The following is a 17,915-nucleotide window of genomic DNA, read 5'->3' on the forward strand; positions in this document are numbered from 1 at the left end:
GTCATAAACCAATATATTGACCACCTATGCTATGCAGAATAACAAATAATCCCTGCCTGAAAGGACTAATAATAGCATTTAATAAATGTATGGGGCCCAAAGAAGACACAAATGCTGTCTACAGTCAATGGCACTCTGACAGAAACCCTGGGAGCATTCCTGGATGAAATCTGGCATCCCTTGGAGTCAAATGCAAAATTCTCTCTATTTTCAGTGAAACAGGACAGAACACATATGTTCCTGCTTCAGAGCCCTTTGCTCAGACAACTCAAACCTGGCATTTCACAAGTTTTTTTTTATTTCTAGTCCTTGTTCTTTTGCACCAAACTTATTTTTCCCATGCCTTGTGTTTATAAATGATACTTTTATAATGTAAGTAGGATACAACTATGTGTAATTCTATTCATCTCTGTCCAAGTTCACTATTCATCTCTGTTCCTCACTTAAAGTAAAAAATTTTTCACAAGGATATATCCAATATTTACACTGCAATGGTTTTCCCCCAACATGTCCTTCTGTGAAATGCTATTTCACTGCTTCTTGTCCTTTATCCTGCATTTCTATTGGTTCATTTATTAAGACTGGCTTTTCAGATTTCAGTTTCTTCTTTAAAATGAGGAGAACAAGTGTGCTTGGGATGTAGGACACTCCACGTAACACTGCTGGCAGGCCAAGGTAGAGCCACCTGAAATAAATAATGGGAGTCATTAAATATGTGCATTTGTAAAAAAGGGCAAAAATGTTCAGCAAGCATTGTTTTGTGAAGGTCACACAGCCACTCTAAAGGTTGTGCCCTGATGCTTTTGGGTCTTACAGAAGATGGGAATGTGAGAACAGAGAATATGAGAAGGTAAATTGGCCTTTTACCTCTCCCAGTTTCAGGGAAATGATTTGGCCAGTCAAGTCAGGCACCTGGTACTCCTATGGCTTTATCCACAGGGAAAGAGAGAGTCCTGAAAAGGCTCAGACTACCTGGGTAAAATTTCTAAGTATTCTTCTGAACATCCTTCCAAACCAACCTCAACACAGTATTGCAAGGAATTAGTATGAGGCCACAAGTTCAACCAAATTTTTCTTTAAAAATCGCAGATGGATCCTTGAAGGACTCCAAAAACATCAAGTGCAGTATTCTGGGCCAATTTCCAACTTCAGTAACTGTATCTTCTCCATAAAATTCTTCTTTTTTAAATTCAAGCACTGTTTCAACCATTTCCTGCTCAAAGATATTGCAGTCACCCATTGAACCCTTTCCCCACATAAGCTAACTGCTTTTCAGTGTTTTTATCATAATTCAGAGTTTTCAAAGCTTGTTCTCATGAAAGGTTATTGGGGAATATTCTGGTACCAGAACATTTCTGTTCAAAGGTTTTTTCCAGTGTCTGTGTCAAAGGTTGCACTTTGCAAATAGAGCCAGTGCCAAATAAAATTGTGTCATATCTCTAACCCAGGAGCAGTTTGTCTGCTAGGGAGACAAAGTGCATAAAATTACATCTCTGTGCATCAATAATAGAGCAAGAAGGAGAAATTAAAACAAAAAACATACCTGTATGTGACAATATCATACATCCTACACGCTCCTTCTCCGCCACAAGTCATGGTACCCCACTTCAAGCAAGTGGTGTCTATCAAAGCTCCAAAATAAATGGGAGATGGAATTCCAGCTAAAAAGAACAGGAACAACATTTCTGTGATTTCCTTCTGGTTATCAGATCCACCAGGGAGCCTGAGCTGTTTGTCACCTGCTCCATCTGTCCTGTCCTCTTGCAGCATGAGCCTCAATCTCTATTTATCGTGTGCTATCTCTCCTTCCTACCCTCAGCCAAAGATTTTCTTCCCTGCTGCCTGTTAAACAGCACCACATGCAGCAGCATGGACAGCGTTTCCCAGTCAGAGCTCAAGGTTTTCTCTCATCAGTGAGAGGCAATGCTGCCTTCAATAACCATAAACAATAAGAGTGCAGGAATGCCAAATGGCTTTGCAGTGAGCAGCAGGTGTAGTCCTGTCTCCTGCTGTCTGCAATACACAGTAAATACAGCTCATTTTCTTCTGAGCAGATGTTACAGCGCTGTGGTTTGGATTTCATATCAGAATAATGTTGATAACACACTGATGCTTTAGTGGCTGCTAAGGAGAGCTGACATCAAGGAGATCTCTGTGTCTCATGCTCTGTTTGTGAGGAGCTGCACAGGAAACCAGGGGGAGCATGGCCCAGACTGGCCCAAGGGAAATTCCACATCCTGCAGTGCCATGCTCAGTGCACAGAGTGGAGAGAAGTGCAGGGAGGGACTGACTGCTGCTTGGGGCTGGGATGGGTCTTGGTCAACAGCTCACACACAATTCTATTCTGCATCACTTTTCTTTCTTCTGTTTTATTCCTCTCTCTAGTTTTCCTACTATTATTATAATATTTATTTCATTGCCAAACTATTCTTTACTTAACCTGCATGCTCTATCTTTTTTCCAGCTCTCCTCCCTATTCCATGTGGAAGGAGAATAAGTGGATGCATGGTGCTTAGATCTTGACTGGGGTTAAACCAAGCCTATTACCCAGCATCAGAAAGATGCAAACTGCAAACAGTTCTACTTTGCCATGCTCTGAGAGCTGTAAAAAAAAAAATCCTAAATGTTTCCTGATCAAAGGCACTCCACAGAAGCAATGACTCCTGTGCCATGCCCACAGCCCTGATGGGATCCTTCTCTAGCTCTAGGTCAGCCCTAACTGCTCTTCTGAAGTGTATGAGATATTTCCTTACCAAATACTCTTGAAGCCAGCCCATGGATACCCACTCCAAATGACTTCTCTTCAGGCTTTAGAGACCTGTATGATAATTGCATTGCACACTTATTGGTAGAGGTGACATTAGCAAGAGATGTTTAACCTTTTTTTTTAATTAAGTGCTTCATCACATTAGGCCCAAACCATTCTAATAATGAGCTCATTATGCTCATTAGGTGATGTTTGCTAAAAAGTTCCTTATCTAGGACTGCCAAATCCCCAAAGGAAAAGCTACTGTCAGGGTATGGTACTGAGGCAACACAAAGTGCAGGGTAGTTGTGCCTTAATCAACATCATAAATTATGATTTTATTAAAATGATTGATAAACTCACAGGTGTCACTCAATATCCCAGTGCCCTGACCCAGGGCTCCTGCATTCATTCAGGATAAATCTGAAGCTTTATCTGGAGAAGGTACATCAGATTACAAAGGTGACATGACACACACTGAACCTTAACAGCACAGAAATGACATCAGATTTTTCTGCTCTTCCTCCTTCCATATGCAATCTAAACACCTTTTAATGCCCCAGAGAATTAAAACCTCACAATAAAGAGTCTGGTAGATTTCATAAGACAAGGAAATTTTACTGTACCTTATTAAGACCATGTATCCAGGCATGGCTGCTAAGGAAAAAATGAAGCTGCAGACTAATGTCAGGATTAAAAAATAATGGAGCATCTTGTCACAGCTTTCATGTCCATCACAGTGGCCCAGAGTTGCAGAGATGTTTTGAAATGAAAACCCTGAGGCTGCAACACAGGTGCAGTTTTCAAATACCTATCAAAAGAGTACTTTAATCACACAGATTGTCCAAACTCACACTCTGAGTGGCAAACACACACTGCTGGCACCCATCTCACTGCACTCAAACCTGTCTCAGGAGCAGCACTGCACTGACCCTCCCTCCCAGTCTGCCAGGCACAGGTACAGCCATCCCCTGTCTTTGGGGATAAAAGGTCTGTAATGCCTGGTACCTGTTTAAATCTACAGGGTAAAAGAGATTGTTAAGTCCATGCTGCAGACTTTCATTTTGGCTCAAATGTTCTTGGGCACTCAGGTTTCCAATTGACAGCACCTTCAGAACAATTTCTCACTCTATGTTAAACACTTGAGATTCCTTAGTTCTTGGTAGAGAATAATTCTTCTTCATTCTATTTTTTAATTTAAACTGATTTCCATATGCAGTTGGAAATTTCTGGCGCTACTCAATGAATTTGTTCAAATCTTTTACCTTATATATTCAATGTACATGGATATGTAAGGTATAAGGTAAAAATATAGTAATATATATTAAATGTACATGAATGATGTACATGATTCCCCACCCTATATTGGTATAAATATTTGCCACCTACTATATTTCATAGTTACAATAAAATACATGCTTTACCAAATATATGCATACAATATATGCTTTGCCAAATATATGCATACAATTATGCATGTGCAATTTATATATTTATATACAATAAAATATATGTTTTACCAAATATATGCATATAATATAAAATATACGCAATAAAATATATGCTTTACCAAGCTCCTCCCAGTTCCTCTTGAGGATTTGCACCCAGCAAGACAAGGTGACACATAAGTGATCCCATTGCTCCCACAAACTGGGTCCCATATTTTCAGTGGGCAATCACAATCCATGTTGCAGCCAGCCAGTAGAGTGTTTTCTGCATATGAAACTTGCTCTATTCTGAAACACATTCAGAAGATGAATAAATATTTCAGTAATGAGCTACCCACAGTAACCCTGTGCAACGCTCAATATTCTGTTCTAGCTCAAGTGGTGAATCAGGACCCAATCCTGCATGCTCCTACCCTGAAGCCATGCCTTTCTATCTCTCTGTAGGACACTAAATTGCATTATTTTACGTTAATATTGTAAATTAATATGAATACCCCACAGCTTTTTTCTCTTCTATGGCCTGTACATTCTTGATTGTCCATAAGTGTTGCACCTACACCTCCATGTCCATTTTACAGACACACAGCACAACCTGGCCTTGTGGAAGTGTCCCTGCCCATGACAGGGAGGTTGGAAATAGAGGCTCTTTAAGGTCCCTTCCAACCCAAACCATTCTAAGATTCCCAATGATCAATGGCAGGCTTCAAATCAAGAAACCGCAGATAAAATATCCTCTCATAACTTGATAGTCATCAAATTTGGGTAAACCAGTGTAAGATCAAGAAGGGGATTTGTTCCTCTCTTATTCTGAAATTGCACTCCTGTATGCCTGATTTGACCAACAATTTTTATTTTCACCTGCAGTTACCTGACTTCACTAACTGTATTAGTAAAAGAATTAATACGGACATGCAATTGCATGAGTTTTGACGTGGATATCTTTTTTAATACACTTTTGTTTGAAACGGGGATAACAGACCTAATGCCTAATGCAAGCAAAAACCCTTGAGAATTTAGAACAGGGAACTGCAATGGAGAGCCTGGCTGATTCCTGACAAGAAAAATCATGCTGGTGTCTAAAGACTGAAATCCTCCTGAGTCCCAAAGAACATACCCTTGATAGGAAACTGTCAGACCAGCAACTGGTGAGGTATCACAGACAGTCCAATAGGCAGCAAAGTAGAGAAGGTATTCCAGTAAAGATACCCAAAATGCTATGTTCGCAGCCTGATAGAGATTTATCTTGAATTTCTTCATGAACAAGCCGCCAGAAAAATACCCAACGCATAGAACTGGCAAGTTGTAAACACCTAGTTAAACAAGTGAAACTTCCATGTTAAAATAAAGGAGACCATCAATGCTACTCTACTACAGGGCAGCTAGAGAAGGAGCTACTACAGCTGCTGGGAGGGAAGGCTGTGTTTGGCAAAGACTCAAAGAGTGCCTGGGGCTGAATAATTTAACTGCAATCAGAAATGGGTCCCTGATAATTTCCTTTCACAGCCAAAACCTCTGCCAAAGTCAACAGCAGGTGAGAACTGCTTGGGGAGGGAGCTACAGGGTAGAGTTAAAATTATCAATTGGAAAATGGCAATCTAGAGTTGCACTCTAGGTCAAACTCAAAAACAAAAACAACAACAACAATAAAATAAAAGAGGAAGAAAAAAAAAATGATATGGTTTCAATCCAGCCTCTCCAGCTGACTGAGAAACTCAACAGAAAGATCTGTGCACATCTTAATTAAGATACATCTTAATGCACTCTAAGCATGACAGAAAGGAGGAACAGGCTTTCAGTCTTGAGAGGAGATTACTGAAGGTGCTCCCCGATCATTCTTTGATGAGTGATGCTTAAAAGAAGCAAATTCTGACTGAAAGACACATTGGAAGTGGTTTTACACAAACATCACATGGCTTAGTTTCATATCAACTGAGTTTTCTGAGCCAATTCAAAAGATGGGAATTAGATTAGAAAATGGTGCACAAAAAATTAGATGTTTAGCAGAAAATGCACTGGCATTTAGAAATGCTTTGTAATGTGATATCCCCCACCTGCAGAAGCATTTAGCCTTAGTGTGCAGATGTAAATACACATGAACATATGCATATACGTAAAAATATAGCTAATTTGAATAGAGACATCACTAATTGACAGAAGAGAGCAAAATGCAAACATACCAATCAAAAAGATGGCATCGGATGCAGATTTCCCAAACTGCTGTTCCAGATACTTGGGCATGAAGGATATCATGCCATCAAAGGCACTGAACTGCAGCACAGTTATGCATATAAATAACATATACACAGGGTTGTGAAGCAGAGCCTTGAGGAAGGGGATGAAATCTGCAAGGAAATGATGCCTGGAGTTAGTGTGATGCTTTATGAAAAGAATGTGGCTGTGAGGGAAAAGGGGGAACAGAAATAGTCCTGAGGTGGATCAGGATAAACCTTGTGCTCTGCCAAAGATTCCTTGCTTAGCCCAGGGTCTCTTCTACCCAGAGATACCCTCACACACACACATGCACACCTGTGCAGCTGTTCCTTATTAAAAAATAATAAATCCCAGCAGCAGCAGCATCAACAGCAGTGCCCCACCTTCCCTCCCTTTTCTCTCAGCTCATGCCCCCAGAGCATTCAGCAAGAGCCTTGTCCTGCAGCTGGCATCCAGAGGGGTGCAAAAACAGAGCTGTGACAAGCTGCCCCAGAGCTGAACTCTGGTTTTGGGGTTTGCTGCTGGGGCAGAAGAGGCCTGAAGAGAGCTGTGAGCACAGTGATTCCCACCATCCTCTCAAAATCTGCATCGGCCAGTTTTCACCAAGTAAGCATCTGAGAAACTGATTTACACAGGTCTTTCCTCTGAGTAATGCCCATTAAGGCAGGATTTGAACCATAAAAAAAAGCCCCACAATTCCCCTTTGTCTAATGTTCTCTGTTAATCAATGTGCTGAGCTATTGTCAAGAAACTCTGCAGATAAATTTAAGCATCTACAAAACAATGACTGGGCCTCACTGGAAGTGGGCACCACTGAGGATGGGTGTGTATCTTCCAGAGCTAAGCAAGTACCTAATTAGAAGTAGATCTGTATGCAAATCTTTCAAAAATTAGTCAAATATTAGAAACACTACAAATAAGCTGCATTGTTTACAGATGCAGTGACATTTTTAATCAGAGCTTCTTAAGGAAATTTTATTGTTATTAATTTTATTTTAGGTGATTTTTAACTATAAAAATATCAGGTTTCAACTTGAAATCCCTGGTGATTAAAAAGTAGCCTGAATATGTCCTGGTCAATAGGCTGTGAGTGACTGAACAGGGGTTGGGCCAGGTGATGTCCACAAGTCCCTTGCAACCACAACTATCCTGTGGAATGAAAAGCTTCCACATTCAGGAGATTCAGGGACAGTGAACATTCCCACCAACACAGGCAGGGAATGACCATGAAAACATCAGCTCTGAAGGGACCTGTGAAATTGGAGTTTCCTTGAGTTTCATAAGCTCTTGGAGATCTATTTCACACCCAAGATAGCTCAGCTACCTTAGAAGGCATAAAATCAGCAGGATGGCTTCTGTGGCAGTGTTGGAAACAAAAAGGTTTTATAAAAGGCAAAATAATAAACTCTTTACAGAGAAAAACTGATCTAAGTGCGAGAGGCCCTCCTGCTCCTGGCAAATTGCCTAAGCAAGACTTTTTAGCTCTTATCCAGTTAGCTACCTTTAGGTTTGAAGTGAAGTCTTCTAAGTCCTGTGACATGCCTTTTTTACTTAATTGAGAAACTTCTAGACTGATTTCCTTTTTAAGCAGACAAAAGATAGTTCTGTCACTTTGTGGACAAAGAGCACATTCCTATAACCCTGGGGCACGAAGGAGCCACACCTGAGCTGGGAGAACAGTGTTTTATTCATGGATTCATTGAAGGTTAGGTGTTTATCAAAATGAAGCTGCAATATCAGCCAGGACCTAGGGACTCACTCTGGGTGTGGTGAGCCTGCAGGACCCAGCTGGAAACAGCACAGAGAGGGAGCTGCCACTCGGAATTTACTTGCTGAAAATTTCTGAGGTCCTGTCAGAGGGCCCTGAGCAGGGCAGGGCTCTTCTGCTCTGAAGATCATGGCCTTTGACATGGTTTATTCACTTACATTTCCAGCCAGGAAATGTATTTTCCTTCAAATGAGGAAAAAAATATCCTCCTACAGATACACAGGTTTGAAAGAGCATGGATGTGAAAGGTGCCCGTGGTAACATGGATAAATGGGAATCAAATGCATCTTTGTTCAACAGTTATTAAATGTTTATGAGACACTCGAGCACCTGTCAATTCCCTTTTAGGGCTTTCAGCTGGACTCAAGAAATGCACAAGATTTATCTTGGGTTTCTGCTTTTCTGCACAGTGAATGTGGGGTACAAGCAATCGATATCTGCTCCTCTTCCCCAGATTCCTACCCAGGTTTCAGAGCTTCAGCCCTCTCCTGGCAAGAAAAGGTCTACATGCACCTGAATTGCAGGAGGGGAAAGGAAGTATCCAGACCCCAGATCTATGAAATCAGCTTTCTTCCTCTGCAAGGAGCCATTCTAAATTCCTGCACAAATCCCTTGAACTGCAGAGACATCAAAACAGAGCAGGCACTGCATATCTGGGACCCACCTTTAATTACACAAACACACAGAGTTCACACCTTGGGACTAAAGCTGGAAGGAAATAAAATGCAACCCAACTTGCCTTTAGCAATTTCATACATGGTCTGTTTGGTTCCATTCTTATCATTTTCTTGCAATGGTGTTGCACTTTTTTCACTTGTCTCCTCAGGTTCAGTGGCTTCACCTTCCTTCACCAGGGACTTGGGCAAGAACCAGAATGGAATTGCCACCAGGAGATTGAGCAGGGCACAGATCAAAATGCCCAGCCACCATGCTCCAACCCAGCGGGCATCAGTGGCTGCTATGGTTATCTCATCTGGAATAAAACACAAAACCACACTTACTGAACCCTTCAGAAACATCCTTTGCTGTCATCTTGGGCTTTCCCAGCCATCTCCGACATAAAAGCATTTTAATGATTCTTAAAATGAGGCTCATGAGGGAGAATATTCTCCAGTTTTCTTTTCTAATATTGCTAATTTTCTGGCAAATTTCGGTGGCTTGTATTAAATTAATTCTAGTCCTTTCCTCTGTTAAGCCAGATGACATGATTTTTCATCAAATAATTTACGAGCAGATTGATTTGTGCATATATGAGTTTAATATTATACCCAGATCTTCCACCCTAAAATGAAAACCAATGAACTCAGGTAGGGTTAACTCATATTAGCGAGGAAACATCTTTTAGCTCTGAAAAATACATCAACTACAGACTTAAAAATAAGGTTTTATATGTTCACCCATTACCTGCACCTACTGATCCAATGTCAACAAACAGCTCTGCACAGAATGAAGCCAACAACAAACCAAGGAAGGGGCCAATTACAGTTGCTGTATGCAGACATGCTAGAGTAGGAAAAAGAGAAAACATTCCAGATTAGAACCCAGTCTCAATTATCTTCTTGGAATTGTTACATATGGCTAGGACAGCTCTACTGGAAAAGCATTTGCACCTAAAAATGCCCTCACTCCAACAGGTTTCTCTCTGGTTAAATTACAAGTGCTACAATATTATTATTCTTATAAGGCAATAATTACTGTTTTCTGCCTTCCTTTATTGTGCTGAGGGGCATCACAATAATCCTTTCTTTTGCTTTTGTTTGTGTGTGTGTGTTTGGAGAAGGGGAGTTATCACACAGGGTGAATTTACCCAGGTAAAAAGGTGAATTATCACACAGGGTGGATTTACCCAGGTAGAAAGGTGAATTCTCTGCTTTGGCAAAATCCTCCAAATAAGAAATGCCTAAAGGCATGATGGGAGTTTCACCCATCCCTCGCACGATGTTTCCAACCATCACAAAAATCCACAGCAGGGACCCAGGCTCTTGTTCACATTCTGTGGATGAAACAAAAAGTCAGAATGAATGTTTTAGTCCCAACTATTAATGAAAACCTGGAGACAAAGAATTGACCAATAGCTTAAGCTTTGGTGGATAGGCCTGTCCTAAAAAAAAAATATATATATATATATATATAAATAACAGGTCACAATCCAGTTTTACTTCCTCTCTCCTCTTGAGCTGGGATTTCTTCATCCCATAGTCTGCTTCAGATTGCACTGCTCTCTCCCCCTTTGTCATGCTGAGATTTCTCAGTGCAAATCCATTAACCAAAAAGAACCAGCTTTGTTGGAACCAGCTTTGTTGCCTTTCTGTGTGCCTGACCACAGATGAAACCCAGATCTCCTGTTTTAATGTTAAATTGCTGTCACCAAGCACAGGGGAAGCAATCCACATGCAGATGGGGTCACATTCAGTCCAGTTTTCACTTCACACAGGAAATGGACTCAGATATATGAATATCTGGCTTGTCCATAAACCAGTAAAGAAACAATCATCTTACCCAAGTACATTCCCAGACATGAGGATCTGTGGAATCTATGTGCATATCAATTGGTTGTACATGATTTAGAAGAAAATTATTTAATAAACAATCACCATTATTTAATAAAAAATCACCTTACCCAAGTATATTCATAGGCATGAGGATCTATGTGCATATTGAGTAGATGTACATCATTTAATTGAAAATTATTTAATAAAGAAACAATCACCTTACCCAAGTATATTCATAGGCATGAGGGTTTATGGGATCTATGTGCTTATTGAGTGGATGTACATAACAAACTATTTTCTCTAAAGGGAAGTGAGATCTGTATTTTAGTTCTAGCTCTATTTCTCATTCTTTTATTTCCCACATGGTTCAACAAAAAAACATCCTTATGCCTCTTACCCATTGCTGAAATATGCTTCCCACCTCCTCGTGCTATCATAGAATTTCAGGTTAAAAAGAGGAATATTTGTGAGAACAACCTGGTGTTATACTATCCCAAAGAGGCTGCCAGGGATGGTAATTGAACTGCCTGGATAATGTGAAACTTGCATGAAAGAAATGTTTTAGCTCTGGAGTCACAGACCAAAGAAACACAAAGGCCAGGAAATTTCCTGACCTCTAGTTTCTAGGCCTTCAAAAAGCACTGATCAAAGGCAGAACCCTGAAGTGATTGCTAATAAAAGCAAAAATCCATTTATTTCAACACCATGGACACAGAAAAAAATAACAAACATTAACAGACACAGGAAAAGCCATACCTGCTGATGGTTCCTCTGTAGGCAAAGAGGACAAGTTTTGATTAACAAGGCACAGAGGCATCACTGACACATTTTCCCGTTGTGAGATGCTGCTTTCAATGTGATACCTGTTGGAAACAAAGGCAAGAAAGCACGTACAGGTCAAGAAGGGATTCATGAGAACCATCTCATTTGTCTGTGCTGGAGTCATGGAGAGTGTGCAGACGTAGGAAGAAGGGAATCCACGTCAAAAATTAGCAGAGGGTGCTGCCAAGGCTGCCAGAGCCATCCCACACTGGACACAAGGCTGAAGGATCAAAACCCACCTTGCTGAATAAAGCCTACACAAGCTTACATTACTATTTCTTTCAAGCCAAGCAAAAATCATTTCAAAGGAGCTGAGGGATCATTATGGTCAGTACAAGGTGGTCAGTATTGAATCTGCATTTAGCTATTCTCCTAGTCAGAACAGGTAGACAACATCTCTGCACTGTGGACATAAGAAATTAATTTGGCAGTGAAAATAAGTTGAGAAACATCTATTTCTTATCCTGTGGGAGGTGTCTGTCTCTGAATAAATTCCTAGAAGCGTGGAGAAGACAGAGTCCCAATTTTCACTCTGAATTGTTCAGGTTAAAAAAGATTTAGATAACACTGTCGTTTTGTTGTGCCAGTTTGTGATGATTGATAATACCCAATTTAGATAATTTCATTCTTGCCAACACAGTGCCCAGGGATGATCTCTCATCCAGGTTCCAGACCAAGAGATCTTTAAAAATCCCAATTTCTATTGCCCATCCAAGCAGATAAGAGCCAAAAGTGACAGTATCACAGCTGTTACCTGGGAGAGCCCATGCCAGGGGGAGCAAAAGGATGAAGGCAAAGGCAGTGCCCAGCAGAGGGGTGCCTCTCCTCAGGAGGTGGTGACTGACTTTTGGAGCCCTCTCAGGAGCAAACCCAAAGAATCTGCCATGATCAGACTGAATCCATGCTCTGCAATGTCTCTCCCCACAAGCAGCACCCTCAGGGGAAGGATGGAAGGGTTAATGGACCACAGAAGCTGCTGAGTTAAGCACAACACTCACCTCCCAAACAGAAAATGAGGAAGTGATATCAAAAGGCATCCAAAGGACAGAACTGTGCAGCCCAAAGCAATTATTCTGGGTCTGTGAAGCTTTGCTCCAAAGTAACTCACAAATGCTATCAGCAGCAAGTTACCTGCAAAGAGAACCTGGGTCACCATCTGCCAGCCGGGGCATCCCATAATAGTTACAAACTTGAGCATGTCTTGTGAGCTCAGCTTCTGCTTCTTTTTTTGTCTTTAAAAAGTGTCACTAGACAGGGAGCTGCCTACACGGTGCAGTAATTCCCTGCTAGGGTCTTTTCTTGGAAGAGTTACATCACATGGAGAGAACACGAGAATAAAAGGCAGGATGGAAGAGAGAGCACGGTGAGAGAGATTTCTGAAATCTTTAGAGAGGAGAAATTTCCCACTACTTGGCACAGAGATCAGGCCCAGGGACTGCTGAATAATACAGGAATATTATTAGGAATATTCCCCTAGCATACTTTATTTGGTAATGTGTAGGGAAATACAGAAGTGTATCTCATAGTATTTTTGTACTGAAAATAATAAACACAAGAGGACCATCATACAAAAACAAAAAAAAGGAATAATAATTTAATGTTAATTTTATTAATTGCTTAATAATAAAAACCCCACAGGTTTTTGTACCTAGTACCATTTGAAAACAAAAATGTACTAAAAATCTTCATTTTCCTCTCCTCCACTTTCACTTAGAAGCAGTTGATTTTCTCCATTTATTGCTACGCAGCTAAGAAAAGCATCAAGCTTCATGTTATGAATCAGGCCCTATAAAAATAGCAATTTAATAATTTTACACCTACTAATTTTATGATCTATTTGTCAGAAGAACAAAATCATGTCTCTGAGCGACGAGCGTCATGCTCTGAAAGAAAATAATTCCTTTTTTATGTATCATTTCTAAACAGCCTGTGCTGAATCAGTGGCTTGAATGGCTCTCAGAGATGCACATTTATGTTTATCAGTGGACAGTAAAACTTACTGACAGGCAAGGTAAGGGGCATGACAAATGGAACTGGAAACTTTCTTTGTGAGGGCAGTTGTACAGGTATGGAACCTTAAAATATTATTGAGTTTAGGTAAGGATTCACAGTCCACTCCAACCAAGTTCAATTAAAGGAACTGCAAAATGCTAAATATGACCTTCAAGTCAGACAAAGTTTATATAGTTGGGGGTTTTTTTGTGTATTGAATATTTCTGAAGAAAACACCTCATAAACGAGTTCTATTTGGTTAGTTGCTCTGTCATACCTTATGTTAGTGCAGAAATCAGCAGGACCACTTTTTAAACCTCAGTTTGCCCATTCATGTGGTCCTGTTCATTTCCAAGACATGAAATGGTTACATATCAGCTCAAAAGAATGGCAGAGTTGGCCACTACTGTCACACAGAGTAACTGAGAGCAGGTGAGAGTCACTAAGACATGCTCAGACCACAGGGTACATTTTCAAAGAATCAGAAATATCAAAATGAGATTACCAATTTCAAAGCTTCCATTAATGATGCCCACTAGAGAAGCTGGGATGTTGAATTGTTTCTCTATCTGTGTGTACATGCTGTTCATGTAAGCACCAGACATTGTTTTCCCAAGGAAGGCAAGGGACAGTGCCAGCAGAAATACCTAGGAAGGGAAGAATGCATAAACCATTCAAAATTACATATTTATGAATATCCCTTGGTTATTTCCTCCAGTGAAGGCGTGCTTCCAGTTAAAAAAGGGAGCAGTTCTGTTCCACTGATGTGTGTAAACCACATCATCTATTCCTTTCTAGAGTTATGGCTTTGCCAAACAAACAAACAAACAAAACCCCAAACAATAAACACAAACCAACCAAACAAAAACCATGCAAACAAACAATAAAATCAAATCCAAAACCAAACCAAACAAACAAAAAAAAACAAAAAAAAAAAAACAAAACAAAAAAAAAAACAAAACAAAAAAACAAAACAAAACAAAACAAAAAAAGCCGCAAAAGCAAACTTTGTTCTTCATCTTCTCAAACTGACCAGGTCTGCCTCCAGAAACCCCAGCCAAGGCAGCAGTGCTGCTGCAAGGTTGCCACCTGCAGGACCTTCCCACCCCTGTTCACCCGAATGACAAACTGCCTGCAGAACTGGGATCCTTTCCTTTGGCAGAATTGCTCCACCCAGGATCTGCTCTCCCATCTCAGCAGAGGTCACGAGGCCAGAACAAGTAATTTCAACCCAAAGGAGTAAAAAACATGTCCTTTTAAAAGACAACTAGTAGCAACTGACAGCTAAGAAGTTATAATTAAGGAGTGCAGTAGTATTCAAACCCTTTTAACTTCAGGCTTCTTTATAAACAGCATTTAGGAAATGAAATCAATATTATTTTTAAATACATCTGCTGCAAAAGCTAAAAAGCAAGAGAAGTGCATTTGGGTTTTTAATTACTATTTTTTACAAAGTTATTTTACAAGATTTTCTAGCATTTCTTGACAACTTGAATTACAACTTGAATTTTACTGCCACATCCCAGTCAGTAAAGCTCATTTCACAGCTTTAAGGAAGGGTAAATGTGCTAGGCTGGGGGGATTGCACAAGGTCAGTGGTGGAGCTTCAAAGCAGCAATCAATCAATACCTCCAACATATCCCAACATAGAGTGGAAAGTTCAGGGAGAGCAAAAACCAGCACAGCTGTTTACAAACTTTTGTAAGGCCATGAAGGGTAAAAAAGAACAGCTTATCCGCTCATTTAATCAAGGCTATAACTTCTACCCAAATGCTGTAAATGCAAGTAATTACAGTTGTGTGTTCCCACCAAATGACCAAAATATTGCTGTACCTTCAGCTTGGAAATGCAGCAGAATTTGTCCTCTGCACGTGGCTTCTCAGGCTCCTTCATGTTCCCTTTTTGGATTGAGACTGGTGCCTGTCTCTGAGTCTGTCAGCCATCCCATTACAGTGTTGAAAAAAGATGAGAGAAAAGAACAAAAGTTTTGGTCCCATGTTTGCAAAAAATATGATATTCCTTCTAAGAGATTTGTTATTTTAGCATTTTCCTTCAATAACTGCAGACTGGATTGTAACAAAGCCTACCAGCTGATGGATTTTATTCAAAATGAAAGAACTTGGTTGGAACGGAGACATTAATCTCTCGGCATTAAAATTAGAGGAAAACAAAACAAAACCAAAACCACCAGACCAACTCAAGCTCCAAATGGACACAAAACAGACTCCATTCTCCTTCCCCTCCCAAGACTGTCAAAAACATTCCTCTTTATCCATCTGCCCACTTTTGCTTATCTCCATCTCAGCTGGATGATTAGAGTGTCTCACAATGCTGAGCTGCCTGCTCTCTTAACATTTTCCATACATTCCAAAAGTGTGTTCAAAGAAGGAACAGTATATTCCAGGGACTGGACAGAGTGACCTGTAACAGCCCCAACACATCTGAGGGTTTGGACAATGAATCACAACGTTATTCTATTCATCCTGAGGGCTCCTACAGAGACTCCATTAAATTAAATTATGCAACGCAGTTCCCTGAGGCCTGATGGAGTAAGCTGAAGAAAACCAGGGCAAGGCAGAGCCCTACCTGATAGGCAGGATGGATGGATACAGGTGAATTTCCTCTTTTTTGTCTGGGCTACACTTGCCAAGGGATCCTGCAGCACCTGCTCTGCTCTGTGCTTCCCACCTGATGGGTCCAGGGATGGGGAGAAGCTGGACCAGCCCACCAACAGCACTCAGCTGCCCTTGGAATCCTTCACCTCAGCACCCTCCTGGCCAATCTCTCCAAACATTCATTTCTACAGCAATGTTAATCCTCTCAAATGTGTTTCCTAACTGACTTGATTCCTAGCAAGCCCACAGGCATTAACTCCTTCTGTAGCTGCCCTCTCACTTGCAGTTTTTAAAAGCACAATGCATTATTACAGCATTCCTGGAAATACCTTACAACTAACTGCACATGCTCAGCACTCAGACAATTATCTGGGATAGACACAGATATTTTATTTCTGCTTTGCTCACAGATACTTCTACAGACTGTGTTCAATCACAGGACTAAACTGTGCTACTACAGCTTTTTTTTTTTTTTTCCAGTTTGAAATAAAATTTATCCCAGGGAATTATTTATGCTTTACCTAAATACTGCTTGCAGCCCACCAGCAATACCAAAACATGGCAGCAGTACCTATATCTGTCCTCTCCTAGGAGCTGGCAAAGGGATTCTCACTGTACCAGTTTCACTGTATTTCCCTGCATTTCACCATCACACACATCATCTGGCTAATTGCAGGTATTCCCTCCTGGTGCTACAAGAGACCAGACAGCAAGCTGGTACCTGACTTGGGGAATCAGACACATCACACTGCTCCTCATGCAATTACAGTCAAAACAGCATTGTTTGCCTTTAATTATTCATACCTTCCCTCAGAGCATAAATTATGATCCAGGAAAAAAAGCATTTCAACCCGTTTTTTACTGGGAAAATTATTAAGATTATTAACTGAAAAACAAAACAGACAGAATCATTATTTCCAGCTCTGTTTCTGAAATTGCTTTCCCAGCTTTATAATGTTTTGTGGTCACACTTCATCAAATGTTGCTGATGCCAACACAGACTAACAGCCTGAATTATCAGAAAGACACAGGTGCATAACTCACTCAGCTCAGGGGCACTCACACCCCATTTAAGTCCAGGTTAGAATTTAAATTACCATTTCTGTGCCTGTGAACACACATTTCTTGGTCCCATGAACCAAGTGTGCTCCCACTCCCTGCTCCATCTACCTGCTCTCCATTGTACATTCCTCTTGGGTACCTTGGTTACACCCTTGGGCTCTTCAGGCTCATCTGCAAACCCCTTTAGCTCATTAAGCAGGCCAAAATAGAGCTCTATTAACACACAGTTATATTAAAATGGGTGTGCAAAAGTTTGCCCTGGGGTTCTTACTGACCTACCAGCTGTCATGTGAGCCCCTGAATCCCACTCATAAACCTGCAATGGCCACGGAAATTTCAGGGAACAGGGCAGTAAAATTCCTCCCTCCACTTCTGCACTGAGCTGGTGACATATTTGAGGCAGGCTAAGAATTTGGCAATGTCCCAGGACTGCCTCTCCAGGCATCTCCCCTGAGTAAACCTGCAGGGGCAGCCAGGACAGACAGACGATCAGAAAACACCCACCCTGCACCTGCACAGAGAATTCTCACTGTGGGGCAGCTCAGAGCAGCTGGGGGACAGACAGCACCCAGGGTGACCTGGGCTCAACAAGGCTGGCTTAAACCCAAAGCTGAGCCTTCCAGAGGGGGCCAAAAGAGGCTGGTTTGGTGCAGCTGCCAGCAGCAGGCAGGCAAGCACTGAGACATCACTCTGGACCCACTTGTCCCACACAATCCACCACCTTAAATCACATTTCACTGATGCCTCAGGTTTAGCTTT

The 17,915-nt window shown here is 41.0% G+C and overlaps 1 protein-coding gene across 1 annotated transcript; it reads right to left on the reverse strand.

Moving 5' to 3' along the window:
* Positions 1-525: 525 nt before the first annotated feature.
* On the reverse strand, positions 526-16,077 carry LOC311153936 (solute carrier organic anion transporter family member 1A2-like; the record flags this gene model as incomplete). The annotated part of the gene is made up of 15 exons (XM_084206061.1): positions 16,066-16,077; positions 15,313-15,411; positions 13,985-14,126; positions 12,486-12,618; positions 11,422-11,528; positions 10,020-10,166; positions 9,578-9,676; positions 8,913-9,146; positions 6,372-6,536; positions 5,309-5,504; positions 4,317-4,482; positions 3,373-3,557; positions 2,754-2,818; positions 1,544-1,661; positions 526-685 (listed from the first exon to the last, which is right to left on the reverse strand). Exons 2-15 carry the CDS (start codon positions 15,370-15,372, stop codon positions 526-528), a joined length of 1,977 nt encoding a protein of 658 aa, XP_084062187.1. The 5' UTR covers positions 15,373-15,411; positions 16,066-16,077.
* Between the last annotated feature and the right edge of the window lie 1,838 nt (positions 16,078-17,915).

The sequence above is a fragment of the Fringilla coelebs genome (assembly GCF_963513975.1).
Source record: "Fringilla coelebs genome assembly, chromosome: 5".
NCBI lineage: Eukaryota > Metazoa > Chordata > Aves > Passeriformes > Fringillidae > Fringilla > Fringilla coelebs.